Raw genomic sequence first — 24,209 nt, forward strand, 5'->3', positions numbered from 1 at the left:
AAAATTAACCGAATCGAATTGATTTAAAAATTTGGTTTAGTTTTTTATACATTTCGGTTTGGTTCGGTTTTTAATTTCAGAAATTTCAGTTATTTCGGTTCGGTTCGGTTTTGATCAGAAAAAAATCGAAAAAACTGAACCGAATCGATTAGTGATAATAATATGTTTTTTCAATAATATAGAAAGATTAAATCATACTAAAATTAAAATATTTTAATTAAATTTTAAAATATTAAAAATAAAGTGTAAAAAATAAAAAAATTATTAAAAATCGAAATCGATCAAATCGAACCGAATTGAATTGAATCAGACCGGTTCGGTTCGATTCGATTTCTGATCAAAATCAGTTCGATTCGATTTTTATAAATACTAAAAGTTTAGTTTTCGGTTTATTCGGTTCGGTTCGGTTTTGAACTGAACCGACCGAATGCTCACCCCTAGCATCAATAGTTTAAAATAATAATTGGTAAAATTATTATTTGAAAATAAGTTTAATGACCATTAGAATATATACTTTTTATTTAAGTTTATATCTTTGTTATACATATTTTATTTAACTTTACACACGTAAATTTGATTTAATAATTATAAATTTTGATCTTATATAAAATTGAGTTTATCCTAAATAAGTTTTAAAATATTTAATTTTAGATAATGTTGGATTTCTTAATTTTGTTTAACCATTGTGTTTTAAAAAAATCGTACAATTTTTTGGTTTGGATTTTAAAATTTTCAATTTAGAGATTTAATGAAAAATGATTAAAAAAAAATGTGCTAAATTACAAATGGCTTCTGCAGCCTAATGGGCTTGATTGGTGAATTGCACGGGCCCATTTGATTACTCATACGACGTCGGTTAAGCAGTTGGCTAGCTAGCAGTCTGTAGCTGGAAGTGGAAAGTGGCGATGGGGAGTGGCAACAAAAGGAGCGAATCAATCTTTCGCGCCTAAAACAGTTTGATATTTTCTCTTCTCTCCTTGAATCCGATCAACGAAAATCCATCTATGGTCAACTGCACCAGATGCTAGAGGCTAGGGTTTTGAATCAACAGGTCGAGTTTCCAATTCCAAACGCCTAAACTTCGATGAAGAGGAAAAGTTCTCAAATTAACACCGAACATCCATCTCCGATCCGTTCTTCATTTCCAAGAGGTTTCAGTGGTGTTCAGGCTTCTAAAACTCGATTCAAGTCTACAGAATGTCGAAATACCAAAGGCATTTCATTTGCTTCTAATTTCTGCACTTAAACAAGGGATTTTCGCAATTCCATTTCATTCTATACTTATAATTCAATTGAGTTTCTTCTGATTTTACCGCGACTGGTCATTTACGTTTAATGCTTGTTAGTTTCTACGGAAATTTTTTGTCTGGAAAAATAATCTCTGGCATTGTAAGTGAAAATCCTCAAATGGTCAAGTTTATCTGTACCTAAATGTATTGAAAGCTGAAAAATGCCCAGTTATCTATTTGCTTCCGGCTAAATCTCTAAATGTTTTAATTTTTCTTGTAGGGATTGGCTGCAAAGAAAGCGTAAGATTTACAGACCTTGATAATGATGAATTACAGGAATCTACTTCAGTTCCTCTACAAAGAAATTATGCTCCAAGATGTGAGTTTGCATTTCTAAGTACTCATTTTCGACTACAAGTAGTTGTTTAATTCTACCTGTTGAAGTAACATGGGCACGGTTGTATCCGTGCAATTGAGACTAGGAATTGAAGTTTGAGATTCTAATAAATTGATATCAAATGCAGCTGATGATGACCCCAAAACATCAGAATATGCTTTCTTTAAGAAATTAAAGGAAGATGCAAGTCATAGGTTTCACTCCCACGCTCTGCATCAAGATAAAAACCGATCCTCGAATCTCAAACCAAATGACTGTTTTAGAGGTAGGTTAAAGACAGTCAATATGTTAATTATCAGCAAGTATAATCTTTGAAATATATTCATGAGTTAATAGATTCTTCGTTTTGACTTTTGGTTAGTCATTAGTAGACAGCAGTATATGTTAAATAGAACCTTTAGTTGTTGTCTTTATTTCTTCCATTCAGATCGCCACCCCTGTGCAGCATCATTTAACTGCATTCTGAAATAGATCTGTGCTTATATCAATTTGAGACTAGGTAGCCCTATAACTTAGTGTTTTCCATTCTATGCAGAGACAGCTAACATTGTTGAGAACAGCCATAAGGATATCAAGTCCCCAGTGCTCCCTAAAAATGTAACACCTAAGAATTTCGTCTCATTCCTTTCATCACTCAGTAACGCATCAAAGAAGTCAGGTAAGACACCATAAGAAGGACCTCCACACCAATTTCACTTGGTTCTTCCGTTTTCTGTAAAATGAATATTGAGAAAGACAAAAAGAAAGGAAATAAATATACAATAATGGAGCTATTTTTCCAATTAAAATATGATGAAGTTCTCTTCTGGATAAAGCTCATTTCCCTTGGTTTCCAGTGTCTAATGTGTTCATATCAAATCAAATTTGAGTTAATTATTCAAATTCACAACTGTTTTAAGTTTATTCTACCTTGTCCAAATTCAGTGGATGGATGATAGTGTCAAACACTTGATAAAGTAAATAAGTTTTCATGAGTCTGATAATTATTTAAGCACACCTCATTGTTGACTCAGAGAATATGGGCTTAGGGGTATTTCAATATAACTCCAGATAGTGTAGCTCAACTTGATAATAGAATGAACGATTTACTAGCAGCCTGCCACCATTAAAAGTTGACCATAGCTCGTGATTAATGTGCTTCTCTTTGCAATAAATTCAATATGAAGTAACAATCATTATCATCTTCTTCTTCCAATGATAGCTACGCAAATTGTTCAATATGTTGTTTTCCTGTGATTTTAATTTAAAATTACCTGACCATTGCTCGTCTTATCGACGACAGGGCTACACATGATGAAGAGAGATAGGACGACAATGGTGAATATGCGCCTCACACCGGAAAATGAGGAATTTGGTAATATCTTAACACCATGTGTTTATCATGATCTAAAATGTAGTTAATTTTTGTAGCATGTAATTCTTTTAGGTGCTAAACAGATGATCAAACAAAATGTGGAATCTTTGTGTATGGGGTTTCTAGTATGTTTTCCACCGATACTCTCCGTTCCCATCTTCTTGGCTATCATCCACGTTGGAATTGCTGATCTGAATATTATGTTTTATTTTGAAAGTTAAAAATGGTAAAAGCTGGCAGAATTCATTTTCCTTTTTTATTTCAAGATTCTCCCCATGTTGATCTTACTAAACTGAAAAGGTTAAATCACTTGTTTGACTGAATACAATTACTGTTTAAATATTCAGGTGATCAGTGCAAGAATGCTGACATCTTTTCTAGGAAAAGACAGAAACTACGTCAGTTGGTTGCAAATACCTTATTCTCTGAAGTCGATGCACTCTCTAAGGGGTTAGACACATTAGCCTTAGTAAACCCTTTCATTTTCTTTCTTCTGTGATCATGGACTGGATAAGGAATGTTTCACAGGTGTGATTTTGTTTCTGTGCTGCTCAGTAAGCTGTTCCCTGAGAGCAACAAGGATATGGTATGATCTTTTTAGCTTCTGAGAGGACAATTTTTTTGTATGTTAGTAATTAAGCAATTGTACTTTCGGTTTGCAGAGTTTTGAGGATCTAAAGACAGAGAAATTGGAAATTGATTCAAAAACTTGGTCTCTTGCTTCTCCGGAGTCAGATATGCACTTGAAGAAATCTAATTGGATGCCTACGAGGAGTTTTGTGGATCTTGAATGCGAGCCCTCGTTGGTTGGCTTTTCTTCTTGTTGGTCGGAAATGCCAAGCAAGAGGGAGGGCCTAAATTTCCAGTCTCTAAGCTGTCATTCCCGCAGAACATATCTTGACAAGGCAACTATGGAGCTTGACTATGAATTAGGAGAAAGAACTACCCCAATTTTATGCACTGACGGTGATTCAACTATTGACTTTCATATAAGAGAACATGGATCGCTTACATCAAGGCATCTTAAAGGATTGGAGGAATTCCATTGTCCAATTGAACCTTTGCTTGGAAGACAGTGCCGCTCCTTTCTCCTTGGTTATGATTATGATAACATGATAGATAAATGCAAATTATCTATACCTTGTCAAAATACGGAGCTGGCCTTGCATCCCATTCTGTCTAGCTCATATCGTGATCAACAACAGGTGCTAGATAACTGTTTAACTGCAGAAGGTTTAAATTCTCTGTCTTCATATTGTCCTCTGAACCTGCCATCACTTGAGTTCTCCCCTTCAGCTAGCATCAGGAGCCATAAATGTAGAGAATGTCTTCCTGAAGTTAAGGATGATGTAGTTGCAATTATTGACCGATTTTCTTTATCCTTATCACACATGGCAAACCATCTGAATCTAGATGAATGTTCTCCCTGTGACACCACATGCAAAGATAGCATCTTGCTTTCTCCTCAAAATCACCTTTGGTTTCTGGGACAGGTTCTGGATGAGGAGCATCGTTGTCTGGGTACAGAAGCCCTCTTTTCCCCTGGACTTGATTTTTACTTAGTGCCAAAGCACATATCAGTAAGCAGTCCCTCAAGAGAGCATTATTCGCACACTTGGCACACTCCTGAATTTCTCCAAAACAAGGGCATGACTTCGCACTTTCTTATTGGAGATGAGAATGCAAATTGTTTAGATAGTTCAAGTCACAGAAGACTCATGAATCATGAAGATATGATGGATATCCACGACAGAGCTTCCTTTTATTTTCAGGTGTCTGTTGACAAAGAGAAGAAATGTCCCTTACCACTTAGTGGATCTGAATCAGAATTATGTTTTGATGCCCAATAAAGTGGAAGTTTGATGTTTCCCTTGTGTTTTATTGGTCCTTTATTTGATAATGATTTCCTCTGGTGTGACAGGTAGCAAGTTTCTTCCATGGAATTTCAACATTCTTATAAGTTCTAGAGGGACGGCTTAAATGTATACATTCATTGCCAAACCTTCCATCCAATGCCTTGTAGGGATCGTCATGTAACGTTTAGCTACCAATCTAAATCACATTGATTCTTTGGGCGGCAAATTGGAAGGACGAAAGAGGAAGTCTGGAGGCAAGGTCACAACCCTAGAAGCTGAAATGGTTTCTATTCTGCACTAGTATGCACCAAAGCCATAAAGATCAAATCATTCTTGTCGGTTAGTGTGAGCTCGTCTCCATAAAAAAATTTAAGGTAAATTTCAATAGAACTTCTATTTCTTGCGCCTACAAAAGGAAAACTTTGAACTTTGGAGTACCCTCCATAATGTTAACTCCAGTTCCGGTTATTTGAGAAATTTCCAAGGTCCCTGAGCTGCACCCAGTCTTTGTTAACGTTTACACAACTTAACTAAGAAAGTCCGAGGTTATGGTCGCCTAACCATTGACCTCTAAAATGCAAAAACGAAGCCATGATTTGTGCATGCTTAATGCTTTAATACAAAAAAAGGGCCGGTTTGCTTAAGAAAATCATATGATGCCACAATCATGTTCCCAACAATTTCTAACTGTAACTAGAATTATCATCACAAGGACACTAGCCCTACCTCTATGATCTCCTTTTGCCACGTGGACCATATCATAACTTCCACTGTCTGCTGATGTCATTTTGTCTGTTACCTTAACCACTCTTCATTACGTCTCGTTTACTTTTAAAACGGCATACCTCCCTAGGAGTAAAGCGATGTATATGTCGATTATGACTAGGCAATAGTTTTTTTTTTTGGCTATTACTAACTTAGACACCCGTTATATAAATATATGATTTAAATGGACTTATTATTATTATTATTATTATTATTATTATTTTACAATGAAAGATTAATTATATTAAAAGGCCCAACGAATTCAGTACAGCATTAGGAGAAAGAAGCTATAAATAATCCAAAACAAAAAGCTACAAATAGTAAAAAACAAGTCCACATCCCACAAGCACTGAAACCCAATACACCACCAAACGGTCTTCATAGGTAAAAGGTCACCACTTTTAGCTCCAGCATACTGAAACCCTGAAAACGATAACAACATCTAGCAATGCAACAGCCAGACAAACACAATAGAAAAAACCTAGTGTTGCACTGCCTAGCCCATGCAAAGAAAGAAAAAGGAAAGAGATAGCAACGATACAAGAACAATCAATCAAGAAAAAGAATCGCCAAAAGTAGCACTACAAGCTCAAAACACATAAGGACCAAATTCATAAGGAACAAATTCATTATTCACAGTAAATAGTTAGGGCTATTGTCATCCTTCACCAGATAAATGATCAGCTCATAATATTTTCAATTTCAAATAATCATAGAGCAGCCTTAACAAACCTAACCGTACTTTAATATTAAAGAAGTTATCGCCTCATCTAAAACCACTAACAGAAAACACCATCACAACTCTTTAATTATAAATAAAAAATAAAGAAAATAAAGAAACAATATAGACTGAAAAAATAAAAAATAAATAGCTTTACAAACCATAGCCATCGAACTCACTCCATCCGAAAAGCTCAAATAGCCAAAGTTTTAACAGATCTCGCTTTCTCTTTCACTCAAATGTGTTTTGTAGATTAAAAAAAAAATTAATTCCTTTTACTTACTATTTCAAATAAGTTATTAGATATGAAATAACCGTTATATTATATTGTTACACTATGCCGGGAGCTAACCTTCACAATATATATTTTGAGATTATTTATTACTCCTTCGAAAAATGATTTATTATTCAATAAATATAGTTTAAATATTATATACTTTTATATATTATTATCCAGTTATGAAAAAAACTAAAAATGGATAATTATATTTAATAAATTTTAATAAGTTAAAATTTCCCCTGTTAATCCACTAATATTTTGCAACTTTGCAGACATTTGACAGACAATGAAATGCCTTTGAAAATAATATGTAATGAAAATGTATAGCAATTAGTGGAGCAAGTTCCTCCTTTACTGCCAAATGTTGGCTGCATTTGCAATTTCTACAATTTTCTTATGATTAAACAGATACAAGTAATCAAAAGATATTAACTTTACTTCTAATTTCATTCTTAATTTTCCTTGATTAGAAAATTATATATTTTCTATCTCACCAAAAATGTTATTGGTTTAAATCAAAATATACCAAAAAAAAAATGATTATTTTATAAAATTTCACATTCTTTACTGTGAATTCACATGTCAATAGCAATTGAAAGAAACATTTTCTGTGTCCTTTTCACTTGCATGTGCATCCTATCCTATCCTATCCCCCAAGATAATTAATTAGTGGAGTTGTTGAATGGCCCATCCAAGATTTTCTTGCCCACTTAAATTAAAATCTTTTTTAATTTTTTTCTTTTCATAAGGTCAAATTGGTCCATAAATTTATACCAAATAATCTATTAAAGTAATGGAGAGTTTTGAAAAAAAAAATGTTGAAGAGTTAAGTAAACTAAAGGGTGAATTTGATTTTAAAAAAATATTTTAAATTAATGTAATTTGAATTTTTACTAAAATAGATTAATTTGATTTGATTTTCAATCTTAAAAAAATATATTTTTATTCAGATTAGTTCATTTTTATAAGGAAAAATAAATAAATATAATTAAAAAAATATTTTTTTAATATATAAAAAAATAAAATAAATAAAAATTATAAAAAAATAATATTTATAACAATTCAACCCATTTCATTTGAATTGATTTTATCAATTGGTTCACTAACGATAATCTAATCTAATTAGTCATAAAATATAATTTTGTCTCATTAAATTTATGATAATTATTTATAAAATAACAAATCTCCGTCCTCGTCGGTTTAGGGAAATACCAACCCCAAAAGAAATCTCTCCCTCCACAACGCATACCTACACAGACCCGCAGATCTTCAATCGACGCCGGATCACGGCGAATCTCTGTCCACATTCCACCGGAATGTCAGATTCCGGCAACGAGGTCCTTATTTCCCATGCTATTTTTCTGTCTGCACCCTCTCTATTCAATCAGCTGTAACTTCCTTTTCTCTGTTTTCGTTCTGTTCAATATATATTATCCCTTTTTTGGGTCTCAACTTTTTACCTCTTTTCTCCGATGTCGCTCATTGCAAAGCTCGCTCTTTATTTCTTTCTCTCTTTTTTCCCCTTTTCTATTAGTTATTCTTTTTTCCATTTTTAGCTTCCTTGAATTCGCAGTAGAATCTGAATTTTTTTTTCTTTTGTTCTATTTTTTTCTCCTTTTTTCTTTTGCAGAATGGGAAAAGAGCAGCTTGTGTGTTTGCTGTAAATACAATTTTCTTTTGGCTTTTTTATATGTTTTTACTTGTTGATCCTCAACTCTCAATTCAAAGCTTTGATTTTTAGATTTTATGGTTTAAAATATAATTTAACATTTTAATTAAAAAATATTGTAAAATAAAATAATTTTTATGTTAGGAAGAAATATTTTAAATAAATTTTTACGCTAATAACATTAGGTATATTTTTTTTCTTGCTACTTTTCCCTTCAATGTCAAAAAAAGAAATTTAAAATTTTTTCACAGGAAAATTATAAATCATTTTTTTATTATAAAAAATACTATTTTCTTTTATTTTTGTAATATATAAGACAAAACTATAAATATTATCACAAAGTTTTCACTTTTTATTTTCAGTACTTTTCTAAATTTAAAATAATTTTATTATTATTTCTACATCTTTCTTTCTCGTCAATTCAATAATAAAAAAAATATTTTTTACTATTTTTATAAAAAAAATTATTAAATATATTCGATATAATATCTCATTTAAAATCAACCCTAATTACACTATCACAATTTGAAGTTTTTTTTTTAAAATAAAATTATTAATTTATTATAATATTATTAGTTTGGTATATGAGATTATATAAAAAAAATTTTAAAAAAATAAAAAATAAATAAATAAACTTTTTATCTATTTATTTTGAAAAAAAGAGATGACTATCCATTTTATATTCCACTAATTATATTAGGACCATTATTTTTTTAACAGTAAATTGTGTTGCATTACAAATCCTAGAAGGATCTAACAAAATACACCAGAAGGAAATTCTTAGATGATCTGATTTTTTTATAAAAAGTTTTATATTCTATGTATTTTAAATTATATAATTGAGTTTAGATAAAATTTTCCGACTAACAAAGACGAGCTCCGGTGGAGGTTTTGAGTAATTTTAACCTATTTTTAAGGCTTCGGTTAGGATGTTCGTTTTCAGTTATTTTAGGGCTTCTATTTCGCAGATATTGGGGGCATGATGTGGCAATTGGGTAGAATGCGTGCTAGTGCACGGTGAATTTGATCACTGTTTTAAATTTCATTTTTAATAATAAAATCAAAGCAAAAAAATGGATTTTTAAAAAAAAAATTAATTGAGCTAATTAATATTGGGAGGCCTCGGAGCGTCTAAGAGTTGCACATTTGATGTGATTTATCATGAGAGAATATGTTGGAGTCTCACCCTGAATTGCAGCAACAATTCTCTCACATTTATTCTCTTCTATTTCTCTTTAATCAATGCCTTTGTTGCCATCTAATTGGCTTCTTCTACTTTCTCAACAAACCATTTTTTCCCCCAAATATATTCTCTCACTAGATTCCTGTGCCTATTTTTTACCCATTTTTTTCACTCACAAATCAATACCCTTTACCCTCTCAAATTTCTGCATCTTGATTAGGGGGACAAAAGACAAGCAGAAGAAAAGGAGAAAAGGGTACTGGGTCTTATTTGTTTTTCATTAATTGGTTGATTTGAATGTGTTTGAGCTTCAAGTTCTTTTGCTGGATATTGTAGCTCTGGTTTGGATGTCTACAGTGTATTGGGTGATTCAGAGTTAGGTACTTCTCACTCTGATTTCTTCTTCATCCTTCCTTTTGGGGTGTTCTTTGAGGTATCCTTCTGTGAATTTCACTCCTGTTTTAGTCTTCTTGTGAAGCTCCCTTCTGTTTCTCTGCTTTTGTCTCTTGTTGTAATTAGTTTAGCTTTGTTTTTTTTTTTTTTGTAGTTTTTCTGCATTTTTGTTTATGAATATTTCTGTCTTTCAAAGAAAATTTTGCCTTTCCCTTCTGTAATTGAGGTGATAAATTGACTTCAGAATTGTGAATTGTTGGACAGCAGGTGTTAAAATGAATGGGATTCAGGGCAATAAGGCTCAAAATATGGAGAAACAATTTCCAGGATGCTTAGGCAGAATGGTGAATCTTTTAGATTTAAGCAACGGTGCAAGTGGAAACAGGCTGCTTACAGATAAACTACATGGTGATGACGTTTTCTTTGTCTTTCTTAGCTATTTCTTTTCCAGGAAAAGAAATAAACTGTTGGAGCTTTCTGTAGACATGAGAATTGTTGCTTAGCTTTTGTAGTTCCTTTTCAGAATGTAGGCTATTGTCTGCTCTGAAAGACCTTTAACTGTTACTTTGTGATTGGAGAGACTGGATGATGAAATTCGTGATTTGGCATCTGTCAAATTCACTTGTGTGGTTGGTCATTCTTTTCCAATCACCAGGACTATAATATGCCAATTAGGGTTTGTTTAATTCATAGTGAATCTTCAGATTGAATCATATATGCATTTCAAATTTGCTAACGCCCCCCGGGGGCAAGTTCTCTTGGCCTGTAAAATAAAGTCTTCTCCACAAGTAATTACTCTTTCTAGCTAAAATGATGTTCTGAATGATCAGATTTCTCGTATATGGATTCCCTTATAAATTTATCAGAGAAAATAAAAGGAGTATTCATCTTTCTTCCTATTTAGGAATAGTTATGATGATTTTTGTACTGATATTCTTAATTGTGAATTTTTAAAACATTATGGTGGCAGCTTTTTTTTATGTGGATTGGTTGTTGGCAGGTTGTTCACCTTCAAGGAGTCACTCAGATGTGCCAAGGATGCTGAGTTCACCCTTTGTGGATCATATTGAAGATAAAATGGTAAAAAATGATGGAGATTATTTACTGATAATACTAATTATAGAATAGTGGAGAAACACATTGTATGCAGAATTTTGCATGCATTTGACGGTGATACATTTGAATATGCTAAATTATAGTGCCTTAATCTGCATTGAGGTATGTTGGCTTGCAGATTGTGTCCAAGTTAAGGAGAAGCTCCTCAACCAAGGAAGCAAGTGGAACACCCGTGAAGACGCTGATAGCACAAGAAATGTCCAAAGAAGTGGATTCTATACATAATCCACCAAATGTTGTTGCCAAGTTGATGGGGCTTGATACCTTCCCCCATAAGCAGTCTCAATCAGCTTCAGAAAGAAGCCACTCAAAAGGTTATTCAAGACATTCTTTAAGTCACTCAGGGATACTAGTGGGGTGTTGGAAGCAAGATCATGGTTTTCTAGACAAGCGAATGCATCGTGAAGGTCACCAGTGTGAGGAGAAAAATGAGTACAAAGATGTATATGAGATCTGGCAGCAATCCCAAAAGAACAGTGTCGGAGAGAGTTCACCACACAAGGGAAGGAATAATGGAAGTATAAATGAGAAAAGGATGACCCTAGTTCGCCAGAAGTTCATGGAAGCAAAACATTTGGCCCCGGATGAGAAAGGTCGCCAGTCCAAGGAATTCCAAGATGCATTAGAGATTTTAAGCTCCAATAGAGATTTATTCCTCAAGTTTCTGCAAGAACCTAATTCCATGTTCTCTCCTCCTCTGAATGATATGCAGCCTATTTCTCCATCTCCTGTGACAAATCGCATCACTGTCCTTAGACCTTCTAAGGCAATTGATAATGAAAAGTTTGCAGGATCAGGGAAGAAGTTTGATAAGCAGGCAAATAAACCAACCCAGATTAGCCAGGCTACTTGGGACAAAAATAAATCCAAATGTTCTCCTACTTTGCCCAATCAGAGATTTGAAGAATATCCTGCTCAGCCAACACGAATTGTAGTATTGAAGCCTAGCCCTGGGAAGACTCATGACATTAAGGCTATTGTTTCACCACCTACCTCATCACAAACAATATTACAGGGTGAAGAGTTTTATGATGATCCTGAAGAAGATCAGGCACAAGAATCAATAGAGGCCAAGGAGATGGCATTGCAGATGCGTCGTCAAAAGGACGAAACTCTCCTTTCTTCTTCATTTTCCAATGGCTATAATGTTGATGATAGTTCTTTTAAAAAATCAGAAAATGAGTACCCAGTGGGAAATCTCAGCGACTCAGAAAACATGTCACCGAGTTCTAGGCACTCATGGGATTATATTAATAGCTTTGGTAGCCCCTATTCTTATTCCTCTAGCCGTGCATCATGTTCTCCAGAGTCTTTTGTTTGCAGAGAAGCAAAAAAGCGACTTTCTGAAAGATGGGCTATGATGACATCAAATGGGAGTTTTCAGGAAGAAAAAGGTACTTGGAGAAGCTCGAGCACATTGGGTGAGATGCTTGCTCTTTCAGACACAAAGAAATCAGTGAGATCTGGGGAGGAGGCTGCTAAAAAGGAACATGAAGCAAGGGTCTCAATTTCTTGCTTAACTAGTAATTTGAACAAGGAAGAAGGCACAGCTGATTCTCCTAAAAGTCTCCTGAGGTCCAGATCTTTGCCTGTGTCTTCTACGGTAGATGGTGCTGAGCTCAGCATTGAGTTTTCAAATTCACAGGCTGTCAGAACAGAAGTTTCCAAGGAGCTGAGGAAGGCAAAGTGCACAAAATTATCTTTAAAGGAGAAAGTTTCTAGTTTATTTTTCTCAAGGAATAAGAAATCAAACAAAGAAATTTTTGGTGTATCTCAATCTAAAGACGAACATCAATCTCCTATTCTTGCAACACTGGGGTCGCCAATTCTTCTTCCTGGAAAGATTGGTGATGATGATGCATCTACTAATAACATTGTTCTTGAAGGTCGTTTTTATCCTGGTTTACATGGACCATCAGGTAGAACTACTTGTCCAGATTGGACTGAGATGGCAACACAACAAGGTTTTGTTTCCTGTGAGGTACTTATTGCTCATTCTTCTTATTGTTTACCCCACTTTTACCGGCTGTTATTGTTGTTGTTTTATTGGTCTAGATATAGCAATGCTGGTGATTTTTCACTTATGTTCAAATTTTTAGACTTCAGATTAAGGCTTACAAATGTAGTAATCAACACCGTGACCGCCACAATCTGTCCATGATCCATTGTGAAATCCCTCTTCCGTTTTGAGTCCCTTTTGTTTGTAATCCTCTGGAGTGGGTAGAACATGTACTAAGAAAATGGCCTTGTAGGTACCAATGTAATTGAACTGATTCATTTTATCCTGCCCTTTTTTGACCTGGTGTATGAATTCCTGGACCATTTATTGCATCAATTGTATTTTTTGTGGTAACCTTGTTAACATCGGGACTTCTTGAATGTCCCATTTTATCGTGTTAACCAACTGATGAACCTTGAGCCACATGCGACTAAATCAGCTATTTGCAGGCATCTTTATCAGTGGCAAACCCTGCAGTGCCTGGGAATACGAGTGACAATCAGGATCAGCCGAGTCCAATCTCAGTTTTAGAACCCTCATTTGAAGAGGATGACAAGACAGTTCTGGAGCCTTCTGGCATTATCAGGCCTAATCACAAGGGTACATTTCCTTTTTAGAACTCTTAAGAAACTTCTTATGCATTTAATGCATCTGCAGCTAACTTAAACTCATGACTTTTCATTTTATATTTGATTATCATTTATTATAAAAACAGGAGCAGAGGTGCCTCTTAAGTATAATTTGATAGACAAGTCACCACCTATAGAATCAATTGCAAGGACTCTATCGTGGGAAGATTCATGTATTAAGATGGCTAGACCATATTCATTAAAACACTCTTCAATCTATTCCTCTGCTGATGAAGAAGAACAGGACTGGCTTACCTTCATCCAAACTCTGTTATCAGCAGCTGGCCTTGATGGCAACATGCAATTAGATTCATTTTTTGCCGAATGGCATTCAAATGAAAGATCATTAGATCCAGCATCGATAAACAAATATGCCAACATAGATGACAAAGAACTTTTGCACGAGGCAAAGCGAAGGCAAAGGAGATCAAATAGGAAACTTATATTTGACTGTGTCAATGCAGCACTCATGGAAATCACTGGTTGTGGGATGGACCGGAGCACCAAGGGTATGCTGTGTACCGGGGTTCACAACAGGTTTGTACAGGAGACATCACCTATGCTGGTGGAGCACTTGTGGGCCCAAATGAAGGAATGGTTCTATAGTGGAGGGAGGTGTACTTTTGAAGACAGTGGAGACAACTCCAGCCTGATGGTGGAGCGGGTAGTGAAAAAGGAAGTAGTGGGGAAAGTGTGGTCTGATAATGAGAAAGTGGAATTAGATAATTTGGGGAAGGAACTATCAGCTAAATTGTTAACGGAGCTTGTGGAGGATGCTGTGGCTGATTTGACTAGTTGAGTTTGATGGAGCTATCATATCTTTTCTTTTCTTTTTTCCTCTTCTATTTTTTGCAACCCTCATTTGTGCGTTTGATTCTCAAGACTGATGGCCTAGGGCCCACCTCATTTGTTTAATGCTGCAAGTGATCAAACTGATCTGTTTTGTCAATTTGTGTAGTTTTGGAATTCTTATTAATAACTTAATAAAAATCTGCTAACCTGTTTTATTAACTTTTGACTGTCAAGATCTGCTCTCATATATTCTGCAGTGTAATCTGCAAACTTCCTATGCTGAGCCAAAATGCAGAGATGAAGTGCCCTGGTTTTGGTTCCTTTGTCCTTGTGTATTTGGCATTTCTGCAGCGGGGAGATATGACAGTGTCCTCTGCACAGAGGAAGCAACCCACTTGAAGTTAAAGCTCTTTGACCCACAAAGTGTGGGTGAGGCTACTCCTTGTTTTGAATTAAAATGGCAAAGTTCCTCTATTTTCACATTCCCCAAAGCAATTTTAGCTATAATTGAGCAATTTCAATGGTTCCAAAACTGCAGTTCCATAAAAGGTTTAGGTTCCAAAATTTACTATTTAGCATACGGTATATGTAAAATTTCATTAGTTTTAGCATACGTGGTATATGTAAAAATTCATTAATTTGTATGGCATGTAGAAATTTATTATTTATTTTATTAATTTTATATTTTTAAAATTTTAAAAAATTTATTAATTAATTTTACTTGTTAAATATTTTATTATTTAATTTTTATGGTATAAAAAAATTTATTAATTAATAAATTTATTTAATTAGTCTGTGTATTGAGTGCAATTTAGATTTTTTTACTGTACTTAACAGTTAACAGTAATAAAATGATTAATCAATAAATTTTTAAAATTTAAACCTGTTTTAACAGCTAAAAATCAAATAGTAATTTTTTTCATATTTGTTTACGAAGGTCTAAGGGCAGGAGGGAATTTGTAATTTCACCAGGTTTTTGGACGCAATGTTGGTAGAAGAAAAGGAATAATTTTTTTGTAATTAGTCCATAAATTGAAAGCAGTACAGGACAGTTGTTTGATTGTTGCATTAAATATTTTTGTGATGAGATGTTAGTGGCGTATCTAATTTCAGTTGAGCAGAATGACACGTATAAGCTTCTGGGTGGAGGGGCCAATTTCATTTATAAGCTTCAATCACATATACCCAACTCTACATATGATTAGGTAATGGAACCCCCACATCCCCCTCCCCTCTTAGTGATTAAAAAAGGTTATTGTTAATTAAATAGATTCATATATTTTAAAACTCATTAAAATATTTCTAAAATTACTTTGTTATACATTTTAATTAAGAAAATTTATTATTTATTTTCTATTTTATTAAAAAATTCATTTTATTAATTTTTTAATTTTAAAACATATATTAAAGCTTATTAAATTTTTTAAAAATCTACTAATTAATTTTAGCCAAATAGTATGTGATTTAAAAAAATTATTAGTTAAGTTTTAGTATTATAAAAAGTTTATTAATTAATTCTTTTTATTTTAATTTTTTTTATAATAATAATAAAATAATTAATTAATAAATTTTTTAAAATTTTTTAATAATATTTTTATGTATTTTATAAAACTAATGAATTAACTAATTGAATTCTCCTATGCTACGAGAACCAAATAGCAATTAAAAGAAGGAACCAAATAGCAATACTTTCTTTTAATTGTTTAATCAATTTTCTAAGTATGTTTTAACATATTTGATAGCCAATTTTAAGTAAATGTCTATTTAGTCCTTTAATTTTAAAAATTATATTAAAATATTTAATCTTTAAAGCATATTTTAATTTTTTTTCAAAATATTAAATTAATTTTTTGTAAGTATTAAACGGGTAGTGAAATGAAAATACTTAAAAATTACTAATAATAAAATTATTCAAAAATATTTTATAATTTATCATGAGCGGTTGGATAAATATTCAGTCAATTTATTTAAAATTAAATTGAATTAAATAAATTAAAAATTAAAATTTTAGTATTTATAAAAATTTAACTAAATCGATTTTGATAAAAAATTAAATCAAATTTAATCGATCTAATTCATTTTGATTGAATTCAATCTAATTGATTTAAATTTTTAATAAATTTTTTATTTTTTATTCTTTATTTTTAATATTTTAAGATTTAATTAAAGTATTTTAATCTAATCTTTATATTATTAAAAAATATTATTATCATAGTTCGATTCAATTTAATTTTTTAAAATATTTTTAATTAAAATAACCGAATCAAAAAGAATAAAATTTTTAAAATTATAAATTAAACCAAACTGAAATAAATAAAAATCAAACTGAATTTCTAAATTAATTTAATTTATTTAATTTTTTTTATTTGAAGCGAATACCGCTCATTACATAATTTTAATTTTCAATTACACCTATTTTTAATATTTTAAAATTCAATTAAAATATTTTAATTTTAATTAGAATTAAATTTTTTTATATTATTAAAATCATATAATATTATTAACTAATCGGTTAAATTTATTTTTATTAATTTTTTTAAAATTAAATTAAATTAAAATAATTAAATTTTAAAAATTAAAAGTTATATTAAATTAAAAAACTATAAAATTAAATTAAAAATTTAAATTAATTTAAATCAATTAATTATTATGATTTAAATTATCCTAAATAGAACATAAATAGATATGTAGTATCTATCTAAATGGAGCTATTCGTTTTTCATGCTCAGTATTTGATAATCATATTTGCAGCTAAAAAAGATAATAATCTTTAATCAACTCGGTAAAATAGTTCAATAACTTAAGAGGAAGGGGTGCATCCTCGCAAAGCATAGCTCAGGCGACTGGGACTGTATGTTAAAAACACAGCTACCCGCAAAAGTCATAACCAGTGGCAGTAGCTATAACAGTCCCAAGGATTAGATTTACATTTTTATTGGTGATGACAATTATTTCCAACTCAATACCCTTTGTTTCATATTCAATAATCTGTGCTCCATAATTTTTATTCACTTTATTTTATATATATATATTAAAAATATATTTTTTAATTATATTATATTAAATTTTATTAAATATTAAAAAATATTTTTTAAAAAAATAAAATAAAATAGAATCATAATAATTCATTTTTATATTATTATAATTAAAAATAAAAATAGATAATAATTTTAAAATAATTAAAAAAATAAATATTATAAATATTGTTTTTGAGGGACTGCCCAATAGGTCTCCCCATCCCAAATCTCTAAAACGTGCTTGACAATAACAATTTTATTTTCATTTAAAATAAATCATTTTTATGCGTTACAAGTACTTAAATAAAATACCATATTTTGACAATGTATATAATATTTTTTATTATGTTTAGAATTTATATTTTAATTTTTCAATTGATCTTTTATATATAATAATAAAATAAAATCACAAATTAAAAAATTCCTCTGGAAATTTGTCTCATCTTGCTTCTACATGAGAAGGTTTTTACCCAATCTGAACCTCCACACTTTCTCTCAGGCAAGGACTAAGGAATGATCCCAATTGCCATTTATAAATAGTTTCTAAGACTTCGTTTTGCATTAAATATAGTAATTAAAAAATATTTTTCTATTTTAAATATTAAAATAATTTATAATAGCTAGTTTATTATTTTAACGTTTTATAAGGAAAACATATGATCTAAAAACATCAATACCCAGAAATTATTTACATTCATATCCACTAACATAATATTTATATTATAAAATAAAAATATATGTAAAAATAAATAGAAAATGAGAAGAAGAAATGCCTTGATAAATCAAAGGAACACAAAATTTATCTCAGCAAAATGTATATGTCAACATCAAAGCATTGCTAATGACTACAAGAACATGATATTAGAAGCACAGTTTTCAACCTTACAGAAAACGTTACCTGATAAGTAAAAAAAACAACTTAACAAACTTGTGAAGACCTATACACATCACAACCTCCTCCAGGAAACAAGAAGATTAATGCGACTAAAAGCAACAATCTAACGTCGTGTGAGACTCCTTTTCTTAGCCTTATGGGAAGGAGCTTCTCTGACCTTAATTACTTGGATTTCATGCTCATGATCCATTATTCTGATTTAGTGCATTAGTTTTATCACTGATGTTCAATCCGTACTGAAATGCAAATGAATACCATAAGACGTGCAATCCCAAAACAATAAAAAATCAGTTAATTGAGTAAAAAAGATCAAGTGTTGTAAAGTAGTTCATAGGGCTAACCACACAATGGTTATAACTGAAATGATTTCCAAATTCAAAATGGTCACATGACAAGTAGTTTGGCCTGCTACTGTTACCCATTTCTGCCTAGTTTTTGGGTCCAAAAGTTTTATCATTTTTTCCAAACAGTTCAAATCATGAACTGGATAACCAATTCACCAAAAGGGCAAACCTTATCCAGCGCTTTTGTGGACAGTCCAGGCCAGTTGGCGAATTATTTACTAGGTTTGAGCAGAGCCAATTCAAAACTGGCTCTTGGGCATGCTTGGCGGTTGTAACTGACATGGTGTTTGTTGGAATCAAATCAAGAAAGGCATCAAGCGAAGACATGCCCAAGATCATGCTTCAGTAGCCAACCTACACCTTAGGGCATAGTTGTGGGGGTTTTTGAGAGTCATTAAAGAGAATGGCAGGTCTTGAGTTATAGGTCATACTATGATTTATATATGTCTTTAAACAAAGATATCCCAATTTATCGGTCAATATGGCCTAAAATGAAAGTACCTTCTCTCTTATCCGTGCGATCCAGGACTCTGAATGAGTCCCTGAGCCAGATGTTTGACTTGATTGATTTAGGAGTGGCTCCCAAGTTCCACCTCCAACATTCTCAATATGATCCTCACATTCTGAATCTGCTCCGGGGGTAGAGACCAGAGCTCGCAGAATTATTGCAAGCAGTAGAGATAGTACCTGATCAAAAAAAACAGTTGGAAAATTATTCATATAGTTATGTACCATGTCTACTAGAACGGAAAATATAAAGCAAAAGTAATTTATACAGGAAGCAGAAATCGCAGGGTTTCTTCATAATTAATAATGATGAATAGATAGAGGAATTGATTCAGTAGGGAGAAAGTTTTTATCCCTTAAGATAATTAAGGCATACAAGTCCATATATCAAAAACATACTATCACAATCGTATACCCTTCATCATGTTCTAATCACCTCTATTTCATATGCTAGGACAGGTACACAGTTGGATCACTGAATGCATTTTGCTTTTTCATCCATTAAAGTTCAGGTGCACTCGGAATTTGTGGACACTATAGAAAAGTCCTGATAACCTCAATGACTGCATCATAAACATTTACTTTGTTTTGCAGTAGTGCGTAAAAGTAGCAAGAGAAAAAGAATGTTAGGATACTGTTCAAAGTATTTTTTATGATAATGTATACTTCCGAAGCTAACAGTTCATTGGCTCTCCTAGAGATCCACATATAATAACTTTGCTTAAGTTGCTTTAGTGCGTTAAATTTTAGAGAACACATTGACACAACATTGATTGACATAGGAGAAAGAGTATCATATTTTAGGTCACATCACACATACCTGTATTGTGATTATTGTAATGCCAAGCCATTTACAAACATCAACATTTTCTTCAATAAAGGACCGAAGGCTTTGAAGTTCTCCGGTTGGATCAAAAGGAAGATCCTGTTAAGGCACGAGTAAACAGTTAATAGTACAAAACATGTATACAGGATGAAAGCTATAATAAACTTTACTCGAGATAAAACAACATCACCTTCTCCCAGCGATGATCAATTGCAATGTATGCCACCAAGGCTACTTCTAGCAGAATAAGTACAGTCTTGAGTATGGTGTACTAACATAAATACGGTTTAGGAAAAAGATACTGGCAAACAGGAAAAGAAACGGAAAGCTAACCACAGATTCCAAATTAAGCACTAATAATACAACTCAAAAAAGATGCTGAACAATTCAGTACTATGAATTTTCATTTTCTGCGTTTGTCTTGCTGGAAAAGAATTATCAGATAAAGAAACAGAACAGATTATATTACTGTCTTTTGAGTCGATGAAGTAATTGTAGCTCTTTTAATTTAATTCTCCTTTGATAGGTTATTTCAATAGGAAATACGAACTTAACATGAAAACCAATTGCAGCTCAAGCTGCAGCAATACCAAAAGAAAAGACATATGAAGGTAATATAATTCCATTAATTCTAGGCTAACCATGCACAGTGCATTTTTTACCTAGTTTGGTACCATTTTCAAGTAAAGAATGATGTTTTAGAGTTGCAGAGCTAGACTTATTCTGATGCTGTCAAGTTCAATCATTGAGTTCACCAGGTTGAGGGGGAAGCATATGAATTTACATCCTACGTGCTAAAGCATTAACTAACAGCTCCATATGTCAAACAACATTAACTAGCAAATCAAGAAAAGCCACTGGTAATTTCTTAGCCAAAGTAAGCTCAATAAATAGAGATAGAAGCTCATCTGCGCAGGATACAACGCATAGGCAAAAGCCATTAATAGCTTCAGCTGCAATGCAACCAATGAGAGGAATGGTACATAATACAATGCCCACACCCATAAAACAGTAGATGAACCTGCCACCCAAAGCAGAGCTCCGAATCAACAATTCAGCCCCAATGACCACCAAAACCCAACATCACAGCAACATTCAACAAGAAAATTAAAAACTCAATTTCCATTGAAAAATGCACAAGTTACAATCAAATTGCAATATTTGATAGATAATTCATACGGACACCTTCAATCTTCAGAACAAAAATACCATAATTCACTAGCATACGAACAAGTAAACCCAGTACTTGGTGAAAACAAAAGCTGCAAATCATCCCCCTTTTTTTTTGGGTCTGAGAAGGCTGCAAATCATCAATGTGCAATTAGTGTAAAATAACATTTAAAAAGCTGATATCAGCGTATTTAGTGCCTGTTTTGCTTTAAGATTCAAGGATTAAATATATGTATCACTTTAAATGCTATATAAAGAAAAGAAAAACTATTTTATTATTCTAGTATTTTTGAAGTTAAAAAACTATATCAATTCTTTTTAAATTAATTTTAATACTTTTTAATTAATATAAAAATGTTTTTTCTACAGCCCCTTAATTTCTTAATTCTTATAATTTGATGTAATTTTCAAGACCATCTCAAAAACCATAATCCCATTAAATTATGGCACCATGGAATTCAAACCATAATCTGACAAAAAAACTCAAGTCACTGTAACTCCATAATAATAAAAATACCACGGAGCTGGAAGCTTGAAAGAATTCAAACCAAGGTCGAGTCCATCATCATCCATCCCATAAGCCAAATGGGACACGAGGTTAAGAACCCTAAGCGAGTGGGATTGGGAATCGGGCAAAAGGGAAAGAGAAGGATCTGGAGAGGGAGATGCAAAGGGCGGGGGAGAGAAAGGAATGCGGCGGTTCCATTGATTGAGCATCCATACGGAGTCGAGAATTATGGAAACACCTAAGAATGCTTGAACAAAATTGAAGAATTTGAGCAGGAATGCCAATGATATGTGACCGAATTTCCGTCGCATTTGTGGTGAAACTGAAACCCTAACCCCAAATTTCCAGCTGCAACAGCGAGACGAAGAAGGATTGAAGCGCGCACACAGAGATAGAGATAGCAAGAGACAGAGAGAGTTGGAGAGATTCCTGTTGATGACAGTAAAAGACAGAAACTTTTCTGAAAACTGTTGTTCACCTTTTTGGCTTTTTGCCAAAAAATTATTTGTTTTGATGCGGAGATTGGAATTTCTGATCTTTTCAAATATCGTTCTTCTCGATGCAGGAATTTGGATAACAATAATAATAATAATAATAATTAATCTTTAAATATTTATTAATAAACTTTAATTAATTTAATTTAATACCTCCATGGCATAAATTGCTTCTCCTCGCTCAATGTTCTCAATGCTATCTATTAAAAAAATTAAATTTAAAACAGAAATATTTCTAAAATTTATCTTTATCTATTTTCGATTACTCTAGGTATTTTGATTAATAAATTATTTAAAAATTAAAAATTTAATTTAATGATATTTAAAGTATTATAAATATTTAATATTAATTAAAAATTAAAAAAAAAAGATTATAGTATATATGTTTTAAACTTTTTTTTAAAATTAATACTAAATATTTTTGTAAAAAAAATATTTTTTACGCATTACAAAATTTATTAATATTTTATATATTAAATAATTTTAAATATTTAAAATTAAATAAGAAAAAATTTTATTTTATTAAAAATATTAAAAATTATTTTTTTATTCAAAATATTTTTTAAATATAAATTATTTTTTATAAATAAACTAAACTTAAATATTTTAAATATTTAATTCTGATAGGACTTAAGAGTTTGGACCATGGGTTGTTGTTAGGTTCTGAACCAATATTTAATTCTGATAGGACTTAAGAATTTGGACCATAAGTTGTTGTTAGGTTCTAAATTTAAATTAGGGTGGATCAGTATTTAATTTAAATTAAAAGAATTATTAAATTAAATTAGTTTAAATTTTTTATTTATTTTAATTTTTAATTAAAATTTTTTAATTATTTTAATTTAATTTAATTTTAATTAAAAAATTAAATCAGATTGATAATAATATATTATTTTTAATAATATAAAGATTAAATTATAATTAAAATTAAAATATTTTAATTAAATTTTAAAATATTAAAATAAAAAATAAAAAATAAAAAATTTATTAAAAATTTAAATCAATCAAACTAAATTAAATTAAATTATACTGATTTAATTTTATTTATTTTTAATTAAAATTAATTTAATTTAATTTTTATAAATATTAAAATTTTATTTTTAATTTATTTAATTTAATTTAATTTTTTTTTAAATCAAACCCATCAAAGGAATACCGAATTTTAATACATTACCCAGCATGTGAAGCTCGGAAAAGCGCAAGTGCCTTTGACAGGTTTTGCTGCTAGTTTGTCTTTTCTTGTTATAAATCAATAAAAATAATTCAGAAATCAAAATTTTTATAAAAAATTAATTTAATTAACATTTTAACAATTTTTATTTAAAATAAAATGTTTTATTTTTTAATTTAATAATTTTATTTTAAAAAAATTAAAATTTTACTTGATTTTATAAAAATTTATTAAAATTTCTTTTTTACAACACGAGAAATAGCAAATGAATGGTTAAAAAAGCCTAATTAATTAGGTCTCATTCTCATGAAATTGGATTACAAATATAGCATTTATGGGAGTAGATTCCATTGCCATCAATAGAAGCATATTGGTGGAATCTTTGGTAAAGGTTCACTATCAAAGTTAGTTAATTAATTCACTACAGAATGCAGACTCATTGCCCTGAACTCTGTTTCCATGCGGTTGTTGCCAATAAAATGATTGTGTTCTTGCTCATGAGTAAATAATTCAGTTTTTTGTTAACAAAATAATTATTTTATTAAAATTTATTATTAGTGAATTATAAATTAATAAAAATTAATTGAAAAAAATTAAATTATTACAAATATTAAAACTATAATGATTAAATTATTATAAATAATTAAAATTAAATGAATTAAATTATTAGAAAAAATAAAATTCAAATTATTAAATTATCTTAAAAATTTAATAAAACTACTATTTTATTAACAGAATTAAGTTTTAAAGATAAAATTATTTTAAAAATTGTATTATAAATTATCAAAAATAAATACCCCACGGATGAAAGATTGGACTAGTGACAAAAAAAGAAAAAGAAAATCCTGACCCATTTATCAAATTTCTAATCATGACCAAATTTTTCTGGTTTTA

General features: G+C 31.1%; 3 protein-coding genes across 10 annotated transcripts; 2 read left to right on the forward strand and 1 right to left on the reverse strand.

Moving 5' to 3' along the window:
- Window positions 1-707: 707 nt before the first annotated feature.
- On the forward strand, window positions 708-5,335 carry LOC110629647. 3 transcript variants are annotated; one of them, XR_006348197.1, is made up of 9 exons: window positions 711-1,214; window positions 1,510-1,608; window positions 1,754-1,891; window positions 2,162-2,284; window positions 2,909-2,980; window positions 3,328-3,430; window positions 3,509-3,566; window positions 3,643-4,901; window positions 5,004-5,335. XR_006348197.1 is itself a non-coding variant. In XM_043949400.1 (8 exons), exons 1-8 carry the CDS (start codon window positions 1,085-1,087, stop codon window positions 4,828-4,830), a joined length of 1,884 nt encoding a protein of 627 aa, XP_043805335.1. In that variant the 5' UTR covers window positions 708-1,084; the 3' UTR covers window positions 4,831-5,335. The 3 variants fall into 3 exon arrangements, 2 of the variants coding, with proteins under 2 accessions (XP_043805335.1, XP_043805334.1); XM_043949400.1 differs by having other exon boundaries at window positions 708-1,214; window positions 3,536-3,566; window positions 3,643-5,335; XM_043949399.1 differs by having other exon boundaries at window positions 3,643-5,335.
- A 2,481-nt stretch (window positions 5,336-7,816) lies between these two features.
- LOC110629793 lies at window positions 7,817-14,602 on the forward strand. Of its 6 annotated transcripts, none has more exons than XM_043949593.1 (7): window positions 9,118-9,710; window positions 9,791-9,834; window positions 10,112-10,255; window positions 10,848-10,927; window positions 11,082-12,944; window positions 13,412-13,562; window positions 13,678-14,602. In XM_043949593.1, the coding sequence occupies exons 1-7, from the start codon at window positions 9,514-9,516 to the stop codon at window positions 14,388-14,390; spliced, it is 3,192 nt and encodes a 1,063-aa protein (XP_043805528.1). In that variant the 5' UTR covers window positions 9,118-9,513; the 3' UTR covers window positions 14,391-14,602. The 6 variants fall into 6 exon arrangements, with proteins under 6 accessions (XP_021632601.1, XP_043805528.1, XP_043805529.1 ...); XM_043949594.1 differs by having other exon boundaries at window positions 10,115-10,255; XM_043949595.1 differs by having other exon boundaries at window positions 9,605-9,710; window positions 9,791-9,887.
- Window positions 14,603-18,157: 3,555 nt separating this feature from the next.
- On the reverse strand, window positions 18,158-22,207 carry LOC110630295 (tetraspanin-18). Its single transcript, XM_021777718.2, has 6 exons — window positions 21,660-22,207; window positions 20,894-20,993; window positions 20,163-20,243; window positions 19,967-20,071; window positions 19,141-19,326; window positions 18,158-18,531 (listed from the first exon to the last, which is right to left on the reverse strand). Exons 1-6 carry the CDS (start codon window positions 21,959-21,961, stop codon window positions 18,475-18,477), a joined length of 831 nt encoding a protein of 276 aa, XP_021633410.1. The 5' UTR covers window positions 21,962-22,207; the 3' UTR covers window positions 18,158-18,474.
- Between the last annotated feature and the right edge of the window lie 2,002 nt (window positions 22,208-24,209).

The sequence above is a fragment of the Manihot esculenta genome, chromosome 13 (assembly GCF_001659605.2).
Source record: "Manihot esculenta cultivar AM560-2 chromosome 13, M.esculenta_v8, whole genome shotgun sequence".
Lineage (NCBI taxonomy): Eukaryota > Viridiplantae > Streptophyta > Magnoliopsida > Malpighiales > Euphorbiaceae > Manihot > Manihot esculenta.